Source organism: Carassius carassius, chromosome 6 (genome assembly GCF_963082965.1).
Source record: "Carassius carassius chromosome 6, fCarCar2.1, whole genome shotgun sequence".
In the NCBI taxonomy this organism is placed as follows: domain Eukaryota; kingdom Metazoa; phylum Chordata; class Actinopteri; order Cypriniformes; family Cyprinidae; genus Carassius; species Carassius carassius.
Genome location: NC_081760.1, coordinates 38,065,958 through 38,087,501, shown reverse-complemented (window position 1 = coordinate 38,087,501; position 21,544 = coordinate 38,065,958). Strand labels below are relative to the sequence as shown.

The following is a 21,544-nucleotide window of genomic DNA, read 5'->3' as shown; positions in this document are numbered from 1 at the left end:
CAGAGGACGTCAAAAAAGACGTCATAAAAACTTTCATTCTGGCTCCTCAGTGGACGTCTTTTCAACGTCTGCAAAGACATAAAAAGACGTCCACAAGACGTCAACTGGACATAACTTTGCCCAGTGGGCTGTTGCCATCTCGGGACTTGGCCATGAAGCCAGTGCTGAAGCGGTCTCATATGAATCAACCTGAGCGGTATTACCGCCGCTGAGGATGCCATATGCCCCAGGAGCCCTGGGGGCAAGGTCTTCTGAGCACCAGATCCCTGTGCTCGCACAACCGTGCTCGAGAGTGAGCTAGAATCAGCCGGTCGTCGAGACTACAGACAGTTGAGGATAAAGACACCTCGTTCCCTGAGAGGAGCCAGAGCTCCCTCCAACACATTCGTAAAGATGTGGGGAGACAGGGCCAACCCGAATGGGAGAACCTTGTACTGATATGCCTGCCTCTCCAAAGCAAACTGAAGAAATGGTCTGTGATTGGGAGTCTCTTCCCAGTGGAAAGTGACAAGAGCTAAAAGAGACATCAGCTGAGATCCTAGGATCTTTGATGAATTGCAAGTCAAGGCACGAGGCAGGGCTTGTACAATGAGAAAGGCTGAAATTCCAAGTGGGAGTTTGGAAATACTGGGGAGTTTTACAACCCTTTATGTGAAAGCCTGGTAATTTGCATATGTAATTGGATCAGAAGTTGATATACGAACTAGTAAGGATTCTTAGAACACTAATATGTTGCATTGGTATCAACATAAAATGTACACTTTCGTTTAGTAAGTCATAGCCTAATGGTTAGAGAGTCGGACTTGTAATCGAAGGGTGAGTTTGAGTCTCGGGCCAGCAGGAATTGAAGGTCGGGGGAGTGCATGTACAGTGATCTCTCTACCTTCAATACCACGACTGAGGTGCCCTTGAGCAAGGCATCGAACCCCCAACTGCTCCTCGGGCGCCACAGCATAAATGGCTGCCCACTGCTCCGGGTGTGTGTTCAAAGAGTGTGTGTATTCACTGCTGTGTGTGTGCACTTTGGATGGGTTAAGAGCAGAGCACGAATTCCGAATATGGGTCACCATACTTGGCTTTATGTCACTTTCACTTTAGATCATCAGAAGACTGATTCATAAATGCCAAACATGGTAAGATTACATGAACGAGTGGTTCATATCATAAGCATGCATAAAACAGGATACAAGACAAAATACAAGAACTGTAACAACATACACAATGACCTGAAGTATATGTGTGTTCATTCAAAGAAAGGTTTTTATATGAATAAATTAGAGAAGAGTCCATTTTTATAGCAGTATGTTTCAGAGAGAACTTAGCAGGAGGAAGATCCTCTCCACATACTTTAGGTAGTAAAAGTTATCTTGTCTTGGTGAGGTGTTTTAGTGAAAGATTAAAGTGCAAAAGAACTATAAAGACCCAAAGGTATCACTTTACATTAAGATCTCATTAGTTAACATAGTTAATGCATAGACATTCACAATGAGCAATAGCTACATTTTCTACAGAAATTATTAATCTTTGTTAAAAACTACAACTCTTAGTACATGTTAGCTCATTAAATAACACAGTTGCAACTTTCGATTTAATAACGTGTTATTAAATATTGGAATACCTAAGATTAATGAATGTTCAGAAGAATTTTCCATTGGTAGTTTATATTAACTAAGGAAGTGAACTAATAAAGTGTGAATGAGCGATAAAGGATAAAAACACTTTCATACAATATCTATGGCATGTTGTAGTCCAGGTTAAAATGAAAAATAAATGAAAATAAATAGCCTATTAAGTCTAAATATTTAAGTATTTGGCTCTGTGATGAACACCATAGTGAATACACAAATCTGAATGGCTATTTAAAATTAAATATGTTTTAGAAAGTAGCTGCTGTTTTATTTATGGGGTTCCCAGGGTAAGGGCTGCATTTTCTGCAGTTTTGCGCCATCTGCTGTCAGAGAGTGAATGTGCTTTCATTCAGCACGTCTCTCCCAAGTATCTCTCACGTGTTCCTCCATGTGCTTCTCATGCGTGTGTCACCGGGGCGGACTCGAATGACCAGCCACCCCTGACTTAGACACCACCGTGAGGAGCCGACACCACAGGTCCGCAACAGATGGACAACGCAGACAAGAGGTAATTTCAAAGGAATAACAATCTTTACTGAACACAATATATCAAATAGCAAATTGGCAAATGGCCAATCACGAATCACCTTCAAGACTTCATAGCCACACCCTAGTAACCATTTAGTGCAACCTAGCAACACAAAGCATAGAGGGATATCTTCAAATCTAAATATCATAAAAACAAGGGGATTGGTTTATATCATTCAGACTAGTAAGCAGCCTTTGGAGTATCATCCAGGCCATTCCCTAGCAACCAAAAAGAGTACCCTAGCAACCGTATTGCATGAACTATATCTCTGCATCAGTACATCATAGAGGATTGGGGGTTGGTTTATATTGTCAAGCATCCTTTGGAGTATCATCATTGGCAGCTAACAGGCCACTCCCTAGCAACCACCCCGATTACCCTAGCAGCCACCCTGGGTACCCTAGCAACGGCCCTAGCAACCATCATGGGGACCCTGGCAACCACCCTGATTACCCTAGAAACCACCCCGGGTACCCTAGCAACCTCATTGCAACACCCTAGAGAGTAGAGTGGAGTAGAGTGTTTTCTCTACTTCCTGTTGGCCTTCTGTAGCAAATCGTAGCTCCGTGTAGCTGTTTTTATTTTATTTTTTTCTCTAGAATCTTTATCTTACTATCACTCTCTGTTTTTTAAAGTGGTAAAATATAACTTAATTCACACCATATTTCTGATATTATCGATCAATCTTATCAGATTAACTTTGATCGTTCACTTTTATTTTATTTCCGTGAGTGCAGTACACCTGCAAAGCGTCAGCACTCGTTAGCTTGTCATTAGCGTTTTCATTCGAACCTATCGCTGTTTTCTTTTCTCCTCTCCCTCGCTCCAGTTTTTCACAAGTTCATCAAACAACCGCAGTAAGAATTTTCATCAAGCACGGTGAGTAATGGCTTCTCCTTTCATTGTTTCTTGCACCTCTTGCCACATGTACAGTTTATCTATCTCTGTCGCTGATGAGGGATTCACATGTGATAAATGCAGGGAAATAGTTAGGCTGACAGAGAAGATTTCAGAATTAGAGACACGCATCCAAACTTTAATTGAGGACAGTAAAAATGTTAGGGCTCTAGATACGGCTTTGGATGCGTCTAGCTCAGGGATTCCTGTACATTGTTCGGTTCCGGAAACAGAGCCCCAGCAGCAGGGCAACTGGGTGACGGTGAGGCAGCGTAGTCGTGGGTCAAAACACCGCTCCTCTGTTCCGATCAAAACATTAAACAGGTTCTCCCCACTCAGTGATGCACCCACTGAGAAACCTGATGAAAGTGCTCTAGTTATTGGTGATTCTATTGTACGGAACATGAATATAGAGACACCAGCCACCATAGTCAAATGTTTACCGGGAGCCAGAGCGCCTGACATCTTGGCAAATTTAAAAGTGCTGGCTAATGCTAAACGTAAATACAGTAAGATTGTTATTCATGCCGGCGCTAATGATGTTCGACTTCGCCAGTCGGAGATCACTAAAAATAACATTAAAGAGGTGTGTGAACTTGCAAGCACGATGTCAGACACTGTAATATGCTCTGGTCCCCTCCCTGCTTACCGTGGTGATGAGATGCATAGCAGATTGTCATCACTCAATGGCTGGATGTCTAAGTGGTGCCCACAGAATAACATAGGTTTCATAGACAATTGGATGAGCTTTTGGGGCAGACCTGACCTGTTTAAAAGAGATGGTCTTCATCCCTCCTGGGGTGGCGCCACTCTTCTCTCTAGAAATATGGCAAATAGTCTTAGTGTTTATACTTGACTAACTGGGGCCCAGGTCAGGAAGCAGACAGACTGGCTAAACCGACCGTCTACTAGCTGCCTCCCGTCACAGAGGTCAGTTAATTCTCAGCACATAGAGACTCTTTCACCTAGATATCACACTATAGAGACTGTGTCTGTTCCCCGAACTAGAAAATACAAAAAATGTCCAAACCAAGTTAAGATTAACAATTTAATTGAGGTTCAACAAATAAAAAACAGAAGCAATATGGATAAACAAATGATAAAGCTTGGCGTATTGAATATCAGATCCCTTTCTACGAAAACACTTTTTGTAAATAATATGATCACTGATCATAATATAGATGTACTCTGTTTGACAGAAACCTGGCTAAAACCTGATGATTACATTATTTTAAATGAGTCCACCCCCCAAGATTACTGTTATAAACATGAGCCACGTCTAAAAGGCAAAGGTGGAGGTGTTGCTTCAATTTATAACAACGTTTTCAGGATTTCTCAGAGGGCAGGCTACAAGTATAACTCGTTTGAAGTAATGGTACTTCATATAACATTATCCAAAGAAACAAATGTTAATGATAAATCCCCTGTTATGTTTGTACTGGCTACAGATAAAGTTTTAATAGTTGGTGATTTTAATATCCATGTTGATAATGAAAACGATGCATTGGGATCAGCATTTATAGACATTCTGAACTCTATTGGTGTTAGACAACACGTTTCAGGACCTACTCATTGTCGAAATCATACTCTAGATTTAATACTGTCACATGGAATTGAAGTTGATGGTGTTGAAATTATTCAGCCAAGTGATGATATCTCAGATCATTATTTAGTTCTTTGCAAAATTCATATAGCCAAAATTGTAAATTCTACTTCTTGTTACAAGTATGGAAGAACCATCACTTCTACCACAAAAGACTGCTTTTTAAGTTATCTTCCTGATGTATCCAAATTCCTTAGCATATCCAAAACCTCAGAACAACTTGATGATGTAACAGAAACTATGGACTCTCTCTTTTCTAGCACTTTAAATAAAGTAGCTCCTTTACGCTTAAGGAAGGTTAAGGAAAACAGTTTGACACCATGGTATAATGAGCATACTCGCACCCTAAAGAGAGCAGCCCGAAAAATGGAGCGCAGCTGGAGGAAAACAAAACTAGAGGTATTTCGTATTGCTTGGCGGGAAAGTAATATATCCTACAGAAAAGCATTAAAAACTGCTAGATCCGATTACTTTTCTTCTCTTTTAGAAGAAAACAAACATAACCCCAGGTATTTATTCAATACAGTGGCTAAATTAACGAAAAATAAAGCCTCAACAAGTGTTGACATTTCCCAACACCACAGCAGTAATGAGTTTATGAACTACTTTACTTCTAAAATCGATACTATTAGAGATAAAATTGCAACCATTCAGCCGTCAGCTACAGTATCACATCAGACAGTGCACTATAGACCCCCTGAGGAACAGTTCCACTCATTCTCTACCATAGGAGAGGAAGAATTGTATAAACTTGTTAAATCATCTAAACCAACAACATGTATGTTAGACCCTATACCATCTAAGCTCCTGAAAGAGGTGCTTCCAGAAGTCATAGATCCTCTTCTGACTATTATTAATTCCTCATTGTCATTAGGACATTTCCCCAAAACCTTCAAACTGGCTGTTATTAAGCCTCTCATCAAAAAACCACAACTTGACCCCAAAGAACTAGTTAATTATAGACCAATCTCGAATCTCCCTTTTCTGTCCAAGATACTAGAAAAGGTGGTATCCACACAATTATATTCCTTCTTAGAGAAAAATGGTATATGTGAGGATTTCCAGTCAGGATTTAGACCGTATCATAGTACTGAGACTGCTCTTCTTAGAGTTACAAATGATCTGCTCTTATCATCTGATCGTGGGTGTATCTCTCTATTAGTTTTATTGGATCTTAGTGCTGCGTTTGACACAATTGACCACAACATTCTTTTGCATAGACTTGAATACTTTGTTGGCATCAGTGGAAGTGCATTAGCATGGTTTAAATCGTACTTATATGACCGCCATCAGTTCGTAGCAGTGAATGAAGATGTATCCTATCGATCACAAGTGCAGTATGGAGTACCTCAAGGCTCAGTACTAGGGCCGCTACTCTTCACGCTTTATATGTTACCCTTGGGAGATATCATCAGGAAACATGGTGTTAGCTTTCACTGTTATGCTGATGATACTCAGCTCTATATTTCTTCACAGCCCGGTGAAACACACCAATTTGAAAAACTAATGGATTGCATAGTCGATATAAAAAACTGGATGACGAGTAATTTCTTGCTGCTAAATTCTGAAAAAACAGAGGTGTTAATTATAGGACCTAAAAACTCTGCTTGTAATAACCTAGAACACTGTCTAAGACTTGATGGTTGCTCTGTCAATTCTTCGTCATCAGTTAGGAACCTAGGTGTGCTACTTGATCGCAATCTTTCCTTAGAAAGCCACGTTTCTAGCATTTGTAAAACTGCATTTTTCCATCTCAAAAATATATCTAAATTACGGCCTATGCTCTCAATGTCAAATGCAGAAATGTTAATCCATGCATTTATGACCTCAAGGTTAGATTATTTTAATGCTTTATTGGGTGGTTGTTCTGCACGCTTAGTAAACAAACTACAGCTAGTCCAAAATGCAGCAGCAAGAGTTCTTACTAGAACCAGGAAGTATGACCATATTAGCCCGGTCCTGTCAATACTGCACTGGCTCCCTATCAAGCATCGCATAGATTTTAAAATATTGCTTATTACTTATAAAGCCCTGAATGGTTTAGCACCTCAGTATTTGAATGAGCTCCTTTTACATTATAATCCTCTACGTCCGCTACGTTCTCAAAACTCAGGCAATTTGATAATACCTAGAATATCAAAATCAACTGCAGGCGGCAGATCCTTTTCCTATTTGGCGCCCAAACTCTGGAATAACCTACCTAACATTGTTCGGGAGGCAGACACACTCTTGCAGTTTAAATCTAGATTAAAGACCCATCTCTTTAACCTGGCATACACATAACATACTAATATGCTTTTATTATCCAAATCCGTTAAAGGATTTTTAGGCTGCATTAATTAGGTAAACCGGAACCGGAAACACTTCCCATAACAACCTATGTACTTGCTACATCATTAGAAGAATGGCATCTACGCTAATATTCGTCTGTTTCTCTCTTGTTCCGAGGTCACCGTGGCCACCAGATCCAGTCTGTGTCCAGATCAGAGGGTCACTGTAGTCACCCGGATCCAGTACGTATCCAGACCAGATGGTGGATCAGCACCTAGAAAGGACCTCTACATCCCTGAAAGACAGCGGAGACCAGGACAACTAGAGCCCCAGATACAGATCCCCTGTAAAGACCTAGTCTCAGAGGAGCACCAGGACAAGACCACAGGAAACAGATGATTCTTCTGCACAATCTGACTTTGCTGCAGCCTGGAATTGAACTACTGGTTTCGTCTGGTCAGAGGAGAACTGGCCCCCCAACTGAGCCTGGTTTCTCCCAAGGTTTTTTTCTCCATTCTGTCACCGATGGAGTTTCGGTTCCTTGCCGCTGTCGCCTCTGGCTTGCTTAGTTGGGGACACTTCATCTACAGCGATATCGTTGACTTGATTGCAAATAAATGCACAGACACTATTTAACTGAACAGAGATGACATAACTGAATCCAATGATGAACTGCCTTTAACTATCATTTTTGCATTATTGACACTGTTTTCCTAATGAATGTTGTTCAGTTGCTTTGACGCAATGTATTTTGTTTAAAGCGCTATATAAATAAAGGTGACATTGACATTGACATTGACCCTAGCAACAGAGGGGCGAGTTTTGCCACTGCAAGCACCACTCACATTTTCTTCAGGAAATGTACATTCTAGTTCTTCCTACTTGTTCCGTACAAAACTTTGGCACGTAACATGTCCCACAGCTTTTGTCACAGACCAACGAAACAAATAGTGTGGCCTATTCGGGAATGGTGTGCTATGACTTTCATAATCGATCGGGTGTACGATGTTCGTACAGCGGGCGAAAAATCTCCCATAGACTTTGGATTGCAGCCAACTTTGACAGATCGTAGCTCCGAGAGAGAATGTTGCAGAAACATGTGAATCACCACATTTGGAGAGGCTATCAGGCTGTGCGAGAACATACCCCGCAGTGGGGTATAAGTTGTACCCCTGGGGTGCAAGAGCCCACCAAAGTTGCCCCATATACATACTCTGGTGAGGGATCGCCCATGAAACAGTGTGTTTTTCTTACTATAGTGATTTACGTAGGGATTTTGTATTGAACCCAACTCTGCATCACAGTGTCATTGAGACAAGGGGGTGGGCTCATTTCAATCAGGCAACCAATCAGTCTCTCAGGATCATTGTGAAGCTATCAAGCCACGCCCTAGCAATCATATAGAGCACCATAGTAACAAGTTCCATAGACTTCCATTAAAAAGTTAAATGGAATATCTTTGGATAGAAGTGTTATAGACACATGAGGGTGGGCTCGTTTGACTCGGGGCAGAAAACGACCAATCACAAATCACGTTCAAGACTTCATAGCCACGCCCTAGCAACAATTAAGAGCACCCTAGCAACCCAAAGCTTAGAGAGATCTATTTCACTTCACCTACAGTCACTACATCTACAGCGATATCGTTGACTTGATTGCAAAAAAAAGAATACACGTCACACCTCTGTTTATCAATTTGCACTGGCTTCCAATAGCTGCTCGCATAAAATTCAAGGCATTGATGTTTGCCTACAAAACTACCACTGGCTCTGCACCCATTTACCTAAATTTGTTACTTCAGACTTATGTGCCCTCTAGAAGCTTGCGTTCTGCAAGGAAACGTCGCTTGATTGCGCCATCCCAAAGAAGCACAGTCACTTGTATGGACTTTTAAATTAAATGTTCCCTCCTGGTGGAATGACCTCCCCAACTCAATCCGAGCAGCTGAGTCCTTAGCCATCTTCAAGAGTCGGCTTAAAACCCATGTCTTCCATCTTTTCCATGCTCGTTTTTTGTTGTTTTTTATTGCTTCCACTGTCCTCATTTGTAAGTCGCTTTGGATAAAAGCGTCTGCTGAATGAATAAATGTAATGTAATGTAATGTAGAGAGATATCTTCAAATCTGAACATGGGGATTGGTTTATATCATTCATACTGGCAAGCAGTCTTTGGAGTATCATCATTGGCAGCTGCCAGGACACTTCCTAGCAACCAAATAGAGTACCCTAGCAACCGATTTTCAAGATCTATATCTCTGCGTCAAAACATCGTAGAGACATGGGGGTTGGCTCTTTTGACTCATGGTAGCAAACTGGACTTCCAACATGCTAACATGCTAGCAGTGAATATCTACATGCTAATAGTGATTAGCTAAGTTCTCAAATGGGATAAGAACTCATTTGTCATCTGTGACAAATACTAACCACCTAACATCATAGCAACTACCCCGGTTACAATAGCATCTGCCTAGCAACCACCCAGGTTACCATAGCAACCACCTAGCAACACCTCAGCAACCACCCCAAGTACTTTAACAACTGCCTAGCAACCGCCTAGCAACCACCCAGGTTACCATAGCAACCACCTAGCAACCACCCAGAACACACTAGCAACCGCCTAGCAACACCTAAGCAATCACCCCAAGTACCTTTGAAACTGCCTAGCAACCACCTAGCAACTGCCTAGCAACCACCTATCAACACCTTAGCAACCACACCAAGTACCTTAGCAACTGCCTAGCAACCACCTAGCAACCACCAATTTTACCATAGCAACCGCCTAGCAACCAATTTCGCAGAAACATGTGAATCACCACATTTGGAGAGGCTATCAAGCTGTAAGAGAACATACCCCGCAGTGGGGTATAAGTTGTACGAAAGTACCCTAACAACCTCATAGAAACACCCTAGCAACCACCCCAAGTACCATAGCAACTGCATAGCAACACCCTAGCAACCATCCCTTTTACCCTGTGTACATTAGCAACGGCCCTAGCAACCATCCGGGGAACCCTAGCAACCACCATAGAAACCATCCCAAGTAACCTAGCAACCACATAGCAACACCCCAGCAACTACACTGGGTACCTGACCAATGGCCCAAGCAACCATCTTGGGGACCCTAGCAAGCACCCCAAGTACCCTAGCAACCACATAGCAACACCCTAACAACCACCCTGATTACCCAAGCAACCACCCTGGGTACCCTAGCAACAGACATAGCAACCATCCTGTGGGCCATAGCAACCACCCTAAGTACCATAGCAATGACCATAGCAACATCCCATGTACCCTAGCAACCACCCCAAGTACCCTAGCAACCAAATAGCAACCAACTTTGCAACTATCTTGAGGACCCTAGCTGCCGCCCTAGCAACCACCCTGATTACCCCAGCAACCACACTGGGTACCCTGGCAATGGACAACCCTGGGTACCCTAGCAACGGCCCTAGCAACCATCCTGGGTACCCTAGCAACCACCTAGAAACACCTTAGCAACAGAGGACAGAGTTTTGCCACTCAAGCACCACTCACATTTTCTTCAGGAAATGTACATTCTAGTTACAATTATTATACAATTAAATCATGCATATATATATATATATATATATATATATATATATATATATATATATATATATTTGGCACACAAAATAGATGACTTACGTCTCCTTTTGTAAGTCATGAATAAGAAACAAAATAAAGATTAAGTGATAAGTTTTATTTTTGGATAAACTATTTTATTCACCAAAATAATCTTCCTTAAAATACCATATAGGGTTATGGTAATCAAAACAGTCCTGAGCTAGATCAAACTTTGATCTTTGAAACCATCACTTTAATGAAATATTTTTCTTTCGAGAGCTGAATTACAGTCTTGCGCTATAGCGACACACTGGTCAAACTGCATTATTGCATGCTCTTACATTAGGTCATATGAGATTAAATGTCTAGCCGACAACAAAAATATTTATCGACAATTGTTTATTGTCGACGTTGTCAATAATGTCAAATAATTGTTGCAGCCCTAGTTAGCACATTGTTATATTTTGTTTGTTTGTGCTGTAGATAATGTAATGCTTTACTACTGGGAACCACAGTGAAATAAATCACTGGCTCGTTCATTCCATCTTTCTTTTGTGAACACAGATGGATACATTTAACAACATTCTGCTTACCACCATCTCTCCATGAGATACAGCTGAATCCTCTTTAAAGGAGCCATCTTGTGTTTGTTTGTGGAGAATCAGCCACTTGAGGGCGCTGCAGAGCACATGTTCCTCTATATTAACAAGGTTACTGGCCATGGCGAAGACTTTAGCCACATATGCTGTCAACCTTTAACAGACAAGAAGAACAAAATAGGTTAATCAGATTTAAAACAAATTATAATTATTATTTCTATTACAAATAATATTAATGTAATATAAAATGTAATGCAGGAGAAAATAAGCATGAAACATAAAATCAAGTAATGACATCAGAATATACAGACTCTACCATGTGCTGCTCTGCCTTTGTGTCCATGCAGCATATGATCCATCTGGTTTGCGGTAACTCAGCTGCCGCTGATAACCTTTATACAAAAAAAGGATATTTCTGTTTTAATTATCTGGTATTTTTTCTGCTTTTGGTCTGAAGTTTTCAAGGGTGCATCTTTGAGAGTACTTTACAATTTTATTCAAAATCATAGTCAGACTCTTTATCAATATGTTTTTTTTATATATATATATTTATTTATTCTTTATTTATTTATATGGCACTTTATACAATATGGAATGTTTTAAAGCAGCTTCACAAGAATAAACAGGAAAAATAATATTTGATTCAATGATGCAAACAGAGATCAATTCTGCTTGTGGTGGCCCAAGCCACACAGGATGACCAATTAGCAAGGAGGGGTAATAGCGAGCAATGGTAATACCAGCACACAAGTTATGTTTTAGGTACACAGGTTAAGTAATTTTTTGCAATAGCCACACCCCAAACAATTCATGATTTAGAAACATTGATAATATAGTTTATTTCAGTTATAATATAATATTATTTACTTTAGCCATACACTGTTTAAATGGAGTGCACACATTTCCACATTGTAGGGCTATGTAAATATTTTCTGTTTATTAATCATTGTTTCTTTGTTACCATGTTGGAGAGAGCTCTGTCCTGTGGGGGAAGAAAGGTGTGGCCAAGGGTGGAGGACTGTGATATCCTGTGATCTGCCAATTAAGCCATACCATGTGCTGCCATGTTGGAGGGGGGGGTTTGGGTTTAGTTTGTTGGCTTTGTGATTGTTTGTATTTGTCTCCCATTTTTCGTTTTCCCCTTTTTGTGTAAATTGGTTTGGCCAAGCCACTATATATGTTCCCTGGTGTCTCATTCTGTTAGGTCAGGTTGTTAAGTTCATATCCTGTTTTGTTGTATGCTGTTTTGAGTATAGTTATATTTTGTTGACCTCTTTTATAGGCCTAGTTGTTAATTTTTGGTTTCTATTGTTCAGTAGTTTTTTTGGGGTGTAATAAAATAACCCATTTTCCAAATAAATTTCTGTTTTCCTCATTGCCGGACTGTTTGGTCCCTGACAATTGGTGGCAGCGGTGGGATTATATATTTTTTTCCTTAATATTGAAGAAAGATGATAAAGGGAAAAGGTCGGAAAAGATGTGGTCCTTCTACTATGGCCCAGGAGAAACAAGCCAGTGAAGAGGAAGAAGGTGGAGCCTTAGGAGGGGCTGAGGATACAGAGGGCAAGGAGCCAACTCTGTCTGACTTGATGGCCATTTTTCAGGCACATATGGGGCAGCAAGATGCTCGAGAGGCAAAGCAGAATGAGGTAACTGCAAGACAAGAACAACGTTTTAAAGCTCTTCAACACCAGTTTCAGCTTTTGCAGTTAGAAGTTCAGGCCCGAACATCTGTGGCACCAAATCCTCTTTCAGAGGACTCCGATTCCCCGGATAGGGAGGTTCAATCATCCACTATGCACCCTCTGCCAGATCCAGCTCGGGAGGCCTCTGGAGGTTAGTATTTCTCGCAACATAAGCCCAGGTTGGACAAATTAACTGAGGATGATGATATTGAACATTTCCTCATGACATTTGAACGCATTGCTGTAGCATGCAGGTGGCATAAAGCTGATTGGATTTTTCAGTTAATTCCATTACTAGCAGGCAAAGCTAGAGGGGCATATGTGCATATGGACTTTGATGACTCCCTTGACTATGATCTGGTAAAATCAGCCATTCTAGCTAAATATGACATTAACCCTGAGACCTACAGGCAGAGATTCCATTCCCTAGAGGTGGATCCTGATGAGAGCCCCAAGGAGCTGTATGCAAGGCTAAAGGAGCTTTATGGAAATGGGGTGATACGGCCACAGGTCAACAAGATTCAGGCCATAGAGTCATCTCCGTTGCCACAGACAAGGAAGTAACTACGGTCTTTTTTGGGTATGGCAGGCTTTTATCACCGCTTCATCCCACAGTTCTCCAACAGAGCAGCTCTCCTCACAGACATGACAGGCTCTCAGTGTCCCAACCAGATCCAGTGGACAGAGGAGGCAGTGGCAGCTTTCCATGACATCCAGCAATCACTAAGTAAGGAACCAGTTCTGTATAGTCCAAACTTTAATGACGATATCATTCTGCAAACAGATGCTTCCGATAGAGGTCTAGGAGCAGTGCTTCTCCAGGGGCCACCAGAGGACCGCCATCCAGTTGCTTACATTAGCCGGAAAATGTTCCCCAGAGAGGTGAGGTATTCAACGGTGGAAAAGGAGGCACTGGCTATAAAGTGGGCTCTCGACTCCCTTCGTTATTACCTCCTGGGCAGAGAATTTACTCTTGAGACAGATCACAAAGCTCTTCAGTGGATTAAGCGAATGAAGGATACTAATGACCGGATTACTCACTGGTATCTGGCATTACAGCCTTTCCGCTTCATCATCCAGCACATCCCTGGCAAGTAAACGTTACCGCAGACTACCTCTCTCGCAGTACCAGCGAGAGTCCTGAAGAGGGGGGGTGTGTGGTGGCCCAAGCCACACAGGATGACCAATTGGCAAGGAAGGGTAATAGCCAGCAATGGTAATACCAGCACAATAGTTAAGTTTTAGGTACACAGGTTTAGTGATGGGAAGTTCGGATCATTTTACCAACTCAGACTTTTGAGTCTCGTTCAGCAAAATGAACGAATCTTTTTTCGAGTCCTTTCGTTCATTTCAGCAAATTGTAATGAAAATGTTATGTGTTACTTCCCCAACACATCTAGTACTTACGCAAACGTTGATCACACTAAAAACAATACAAAACTAAAATGCTATAAGATACAGAAAAAAAAAATCATTCTTTACCTGGGTCTTTAGTCTGTGATTAGCTCACCTCACCTCTTATCTGACAAGAAGTCCTCGGGTTTAAGTCATTCCTTAATCACGTGACAGCCCCATACGCAAAACTAATGCAGTCTTGAGCCGGAAAGAGAATTGATTAGTTCATCATCTCATGAGTCTTTCGGGTCTCGGGTCGAGTTTGACTCGTTCCTTAATCACGTGACAGCCCCATACGCAAAATTAACTCAGTCTTGAGCCGGAAAGAGAATTGATTAGTTCATCTCATGAGTCTTTCGGGTCTCGGGTCGAGTTTGACTCGTTCCTTAATCATGTGACAGACCCATACGCTATTTCTGTCACTGTGTTTTTGTTACTGTTTGTTGAGGATCTGTGGTTTGTTATTATTTTATAAATAAATAAAACCCTGTTATAAATAAAATATTGATTAATTTGTCTTTTTGACTGTCTATCGGTAAATAAACACTAGGCTATATATTAATATAATGTCATATGTTACAAAAGTATGGTTTATACAGACAATCTGATTTAATAATTACTCTAGCCAATGTTGTCACATCACGGGACAAAAGAACGAACAACCCGAAGAACCGAAAGATGAACTAATCAATTCTCTTTCTGGCTCAATACTGCATTCTTTTACTGTTAGCGTATGAGTCTGTCACGTGATTAAGGAATGACTCGACCCGAAGACTCATGAGATGAACTAATCAATTCTCTTTCCGGCTCATACTGCATTGGGTTAGCGTATGGGGCTGTCACGTGATTAAGGAACGAGTCAAAAACCCGAAAGACCCGAAGTATGAACTAATCAATTCTCTTTCCGGCTCATACTGCATTGGGTTAGCGTATGGGGCTGTCACGTGACTAAGGAACGAGTCAAAAACCCGATAGACCCGAACTATGAACTAATCAATTCTCTTTCCGGCTCAGACTGCATTGGGTTAGCGTATGGGGCTGTCACGTGATTAAGGAATGAGTCAAAAACCCGATAGACCCGAACTATGAACTAATCAATTCTCTTTCCGGCTCAAGACTGCATTGACTGACAGGTGAATCACTACTACTAGAACAGAACCTATAGAATAATGGGCATGCGCGACTGAACGAATCACTCCCCGAGACGACTCGTTCTTCCCGAGTCACATTAAAGATTCGTTCAAAATGAACGAATCGTTCAAGAACGACACATCACTACACAGGTTAAGTAATTTTTTGCAATAGCCACACCCCAAACAATTCATGATTTAGAAACATTGATAATAGTTTATTTCAGTTATAATATAATATTATTTGCTCTAGCCATACACTGTTTAAATGGAGTGCACACATTTCCACATTGTAGGGCTATGTAAATATTTTCTGTTTATTAATCATTGTTTCTTTGTTACCATGTTGGAGAGAGCTCTGTCCTGGGGGGGGAGAAAGGGTGTGGCCAAGGGTGGAGGACTGTGATATCCTGTGTTCTGCCAATTAAGCCATACCATGTGCTGCCATGTTGGAGGGGGGTTTTGGGTTTAGTTTGTTGGCTTTGTGATTGTTTGTATTTGTCTCCCATTTTTCGTTTTCCCCTTTTTGTGTAAATTGGTTTGGCCAAGCCGCTATATATGTTCCCTGGTGTCTCATTCTGTTAGGTCAGGTTGTTAAGTTCATATCCTGTTTTGTTGTATGCTGTTTTTAGTATAGTTATATTTTGTTGACCTCTTTTATAGGCCTAGTTGTTAATTTTTTGGTTTCTATTGTTCAGTAGTTTTTTTGGGGTGTAATAAAATAACCCATTTTCCAAATAAATTTCTGTTTTCCTCATTGCCGGACTGTTTGGTCCCTGACACTGCTGTAAAGACAATAATATTGTCATTGTTCAGCTGAGGTCAGTTTAGTGTTGATTCCGTTCTGTTCAATATCAATAATCAGTAATATTGTTGAATATTTAGTAATCGAGATTTATATATCTGTTGTGTCCTGCTGACCTGTGTTGATATAGTTAACAGCTTCATTTCGGCGCTCGATGCCAACAGTGTCCCACTGATTGGTGCTGTCCAGATAATGAATGGCAATGACAGGTAGAGTCATTCTGATCATGTTCTCCTCTCCACTACCACTGGGCTGGACAATAAGACGACCCATGAAGTCTCCACTGATGGCTTGCTCAACTCTCTGAGCGATCTCTTCACCTGGAGGAAGAGAATTCAAGAGCATCATCAGTGCATTTTAACCGGATGTGCCAAAGTAATGAACTCAAGATGGTGCAGGTGATATATGGTTATAATAATAATAATAATCAATGGATTAATCAATATGGTGAATATTTCAATATTGGATGTCTCAGTACAGACTGAGAGTTTCAGTGGACAGTACCAGTGAACTTGGGTCAGCTGCACAACATAACATGTGCAGCAAACAAAGTGAAAGATGATTTGAGCTGCTGCTCAACCTTCAAATACTCGGCTGGTGCTTGCTGTAGCAGTTGAAACGCACTTTAGAAAGCATCTGAAATCAACAACTAAGGTAAGTGAATGCTATTAATAGGAAAAATGAAGCTTTTTAAAGCTTCAAATCAACTGAACAAATTGCTTTGAAAAATGATTCACTGTTTCAAAGCATTTGAAATGCCACTCACTTCTGATGCCTACTGGTCAAAACCGTGTAAATTCAAAAAAAAAAAAAAAAAAAAAACCGGCCAATATATGCGTAAAAACAGCTTTTACAAAACCATTGCAAGTGTTTTATGGAAAGTATAATCATTATCAAAAATAAAAAAAAGGTTCTCGCAGACCAATTGCTGGCAAATCAATATGCTACTTTTTTTCTCCCCAGTAAGGTAGGAAGTTAAATCAATGTAAATATGGAGGATGTTAACTGTGTCGAGATGATTGACAGACCAGTTGACAGTGACAGGTGTGTGTGTGTGTGTGTGTGTGTGTGTGTGTGTGTAACTGTGCATCAGAGCGATCTGTAAAGGCACAACTGTATGATGTTATAGCATGTCCCAAAGCTTGCCTACTCTTCTACTTCACACTCAAAAGTGTGTACTTTTTCATCACCAAAAGAGTACATACTTTAAGGGCGTAGTATAAGTAGATTCATTGGGATGCAGCACAGCTTCGAACCACAGCTTCAGAACTAAAGATTTTGAAGCTTCATGAAGCAGTGCTTCCAAAAGTGCCCATCATTAGGGAACTCTATTGCATGGTTTGCCTTATTGATTTGTAAATAAATGACCATAAAACAAGTTTTAAGCTAAGCATTATGTTTAACAGTCTTGCGTTTGTATGCAAGGGCTGAATACTCAGCCTATTAGCGTTTTTTTATTGCTCCTGAAGGTAAAGCCAACCTTGAGCCTAATGGATTTACTATATAAATTAAGAGTATATGTCAGTTATTAAATGACTTTAAATTCTGATATTTTGCGTTCACATGACTCTTCGGAGCAGCAGCACTACATATGTCTTAGCAAAAGATATGCTTGTTTTTTTGTTTTTGTCCTGTCCTGTTTTTATTCTTTCTGTGTGTGTGGATATATGCATGTCATGACATTCACCGAAAACATATTATGATGCTAAACTCTCAGAGAGTTGGGATGACAGAACTGCAATTATTACAAAGGAGCCCCAAAATTAAGCACTGTGAGTGAATCCTCATAAAAGTTGCCATGGACATTATGACTGTAGATACACAGCAAAATCCCCAGTGTTAATTTAACACTCTGAGTGTGGAAACATATAAACACTGAAGCAATGTTAAAAGTAACACTGAAGCAGAGTTGAAGTTAATGAGATAAGTTAATTGAATTATGACTGACCATTATTGAAGACACCTGATGTTAACAAGAAGAATCACAAAAGAGAAAATCACAATTTGTGTGTCACCATTATAGTGGTCAGTGTTTGCTTTAGTTGGGATCTTGACCCTTCAGTTATTTACTTTAGACTTCGTGGGGCTGTGGTAACTGAGTTATAACATACAGACAGACCACAGCAAAGGCGATCTTATGGATTAGATTGTGGTTTGGACTAATTGTCATGGAGTGACCTGAATGCCTGAGTTCAGGTTTCTTTACTGTGTACATAAATTAGGTGGATAAAAAAGTGATCCAGCATTTTTGCCATAATATGACATGTTTTTAAAAGTTAGTTCTACATAAAGATTTTTTTTTTTCGTTTCGACACACAGACATCAAGAATGAGCGTGAGCATCACAACAACGGTGACCATCAAAAAAGCATGTTGTAGCCAATAAAAACTCATCCATGGCTCCCATCATGCATTGCAGCATGAATAAATTATGAGCTGAACTGTCTTTTTAACTTTTCATTCTAACTATATTTTATCTTTGCTGCTTTTATGTATTTTTTTTTAGTATCTAGTTTTGTGATGTTCAGAATAGATCTGTTTATCTGAACATACTGTTTGTCACCGTTGTTAAGATTCATATGCTTATTCTTGTTATATGTGTGTGCCTAAAATAAACACTCTTTAATAATAAAAAAAGCAAGAAATGCCTACAAAAAGTATAGAAAAATCCAGACTCTTTCATTGATGAGTCAAAGCTGTTACAATCAATAATGAGACTGAGAGAGAAGAGCAAAAGAGACTGTAAATGAGTTCAGAGATTAAGGTCAAGCAACGATTACATTAAAACATAATCATCAACACCCAATGATTTTTGCTCTTGGCATGACACTAATTTTAAATTTAAAAAGTTACAAGCCAAGATCCCAACTAGCAAACACTGACCACTATAATGGTGACACACAAATTGTGATTTTCTCGTTTGGTGATTCTGCTTGTTAACATCAGGTGTCTTCAATAATGGTCAATCATAACTCAATTAACTTCTTAATTATCTCATTAACTTCAACTCTGCTTCAGTGTTACTTTTAACCCCTCTTTCACACTGCAAGCGTGAGCGGCGCACGAGCAGCGCGTATTTTTTTCGGCGTCCATGTTAATCAATGAGTGCATATAGTTCACTTGGCGCCGGTACAGGATGGCTGCCTCCGTGACGTGCTCTGCATATGTTTTTGTCTTTTTGTTAGTTTGTCCTGTCTTTAGTTATATTCCTGCAATCAGCTTCACCAGGGATGAACTGCTGAACATTCGGCAGAATGCACCACAAGATGTTTTTCCGGATTTCAATTATTCAGACGTTTTATTGAACATTGTTATCGGAGGAGCAGCGGCGCTGATCAAGCGCTTCAGGACGCGCAGACGGGGAAAGCGTGCTGGCGCGCTCGTCAGACTCAGGAAGCGCGGATTTCGAACGCCGTTGCCTAGCATCCATCTGGCAAATCTACGCTCTCTACCCAACAAAATGGACGAACTCCTTCTGCTTTCTCGGACAAATAAGGATTTCACACACTCTGCTGCTCTGTGTTTCACGGAAACCTGGCTGAATGACGCCATACCGGACAGCGCGCTCCATCTGCCGGGCTTTCAGCTGTTTAGAGCGGATCGCGACGCAGAATCAACGGGGAAATCGCGCGGCGGCGGGACATGCTTTTACATAAATGAACGGTGGTGTACAGATGTAACTGTGTTAAAGAAGATGTGCTGTCCTAATCTAGAAATGCAGTTTGTCAACTGCAAGCCGTTCTATTCGCCGCGGGAGTTTCACTCGTTCATTCTGGTTAGTGTTTGTTTCCTCCGCAAGCGCAAGTAAGTCTGGCTTTACAGAAACTCGCTGATCAGATCACAGACACAGAACAACAACACCCGGTCTCTGTTTTAATCATTCTTGGGGACTTTAATAAAGCCAATCTCTCCCGTGAACTGCCAAAATACAGACAGCATGTTACCTGTCCCACCAGAGACAGTAATATATTGGATCACTGTTACACAACAATAAAGGATGCATATCACTCTGTTCCACGAGCAGCTTTGGGACGTTCTGATCACCTTCTGGTTCATCTTATACCAACCTACAGGCAGAAACTAAAATCAGCTAAACCTGTATTAAGGACTGTAAAAAGATGGACTAATGAAGCAGAGCAGGATTTACAATCTTGTTTTGACCTCACTGATTGGAGTGTTTTTGAAGCTGCTTCCACCGATCTGGATGAACTCACAGAGACCGTAACATCATATATCAGTTTCTGTGAGGATATGTGTATTCCTACCAAGACTCAACTAAATTACAACAATGACAAACCGTGGTTCACTGCAAAACTCAGACAGCTCCGTCAGGCCAAAGAAGATGCTTACAGGAAGGGGGACAATGTCTTGTATAATCAGGCTAAATACACACTGGAAAAGGAGATCAGAGTGGCAAAGAGGAATTATTCTGAAAATATAAGGACTCAGTTCACTTCGAACGACTCAGCATCAGTGTGTAAAAGTCTAAAGAAGATCACCAATTACAAGACACCACCCCCCAGCACTGTGGAGAATCAACGACTGGCAGACGATCTGAACGAGTTTTACTGCAGGTTTGAAAGAACACCCATCACCTGCCCTGAACACCTCTCCACACAACCGTTCACACCATTAACAGCTCCTGCAACCCATCCTGAACACCTCTCCAATCAAGCACTCTCACCATTCACACCTCCTGCATCCCCCCTCTCCCCCACACGTGCAATACAGATCAGCGAGGATGCGGTGCGCCAGGTCTTCCGGAAGCAGAAAAGGAAAAAAGCACCAGGCCCAGATTGTGTTACACCAGCCTGTCTGAAATCCTGTGCTGACCAGCTGGCCCCCATCTTCACAAAGATCTTCAACACATCGCTGGAGCTGTGCGAAGTCCCTTCATGCTTCAAACGCTTCACCATCATCCCCATCCCAAAGAAACCCAAAATTACAGGACTAAATGACTACAGGCCTGTGGCTTTAACATCCGTAGTCATGAAGTCATTTGAAAAACTGGTGCTGGCCCACCTGAAGGACATCACTGGACCCTTGCTGGATCCTCTTCAGTTTGCCTACAGAGCAAACAGGTCTGTGGACGATGCAGTAAACATTGGACTGCATTATGTTCTGCAACACCTAGACAGACCGGGAACCTATGTGAGGATCCTGTTTGTGGACTTCAGCTCGGCTTTTAACACGATCATGCCAAACCTCCTCCTGCCCAAGCTAACTCAGCTCTCCGTGCCCGCCTCCGTCTGTCAGTGGATCAACAGCTTCCTGACAGACAGACAGCAGCTAGTGAGGCTGGGAAAATACACATCCAGCACCCGTACAATCAGCACCGGAGCTCCCCAGGGCTGCGTTCTCTCCCCACTGCTCTTCTCCCTGTACACTAATGACTGCACATCTAAGGACCCCTCTGTCA

General features: G+C 41.2%; 1 protein-coding gene across 2 annotated transcripts in view; it reads right to left on the bottom strand.

Annotated features, from left to right (window-relative positions):
* LOC132142855 (complement C3-like) overlaps positions 1-21,544 on the bottom strand; it is a 200,469-nt gene that overhangs the window by 15,334 nt on the left and 163,591 nt on the right. The window contains exons 23-25 of one of the 2 annotated variants that reach the window (XM_059553038.1): positions 16,243-16,446; positions 11,428-11,503; positions 11,106-11,265 (exon numbers count right to left, since the gene is read on the bottom strand). The exons of the other annotated variant lie outside the window; for it this stretch is intronic. Of the exons in view, the coding sequence (XP_059409021.1) occupies positions 11,106-11,265; positions 11,428-11,503; positions 16,243-16,446 (440 nt within the window). The remainder of the gene's footprint in view (positions 1-11,105; positions 11,266-11,427; positions 11,504-16,242; positions 16,447-21,544) is intronic. 2 annotated transcript variants of the gene reach the window in all.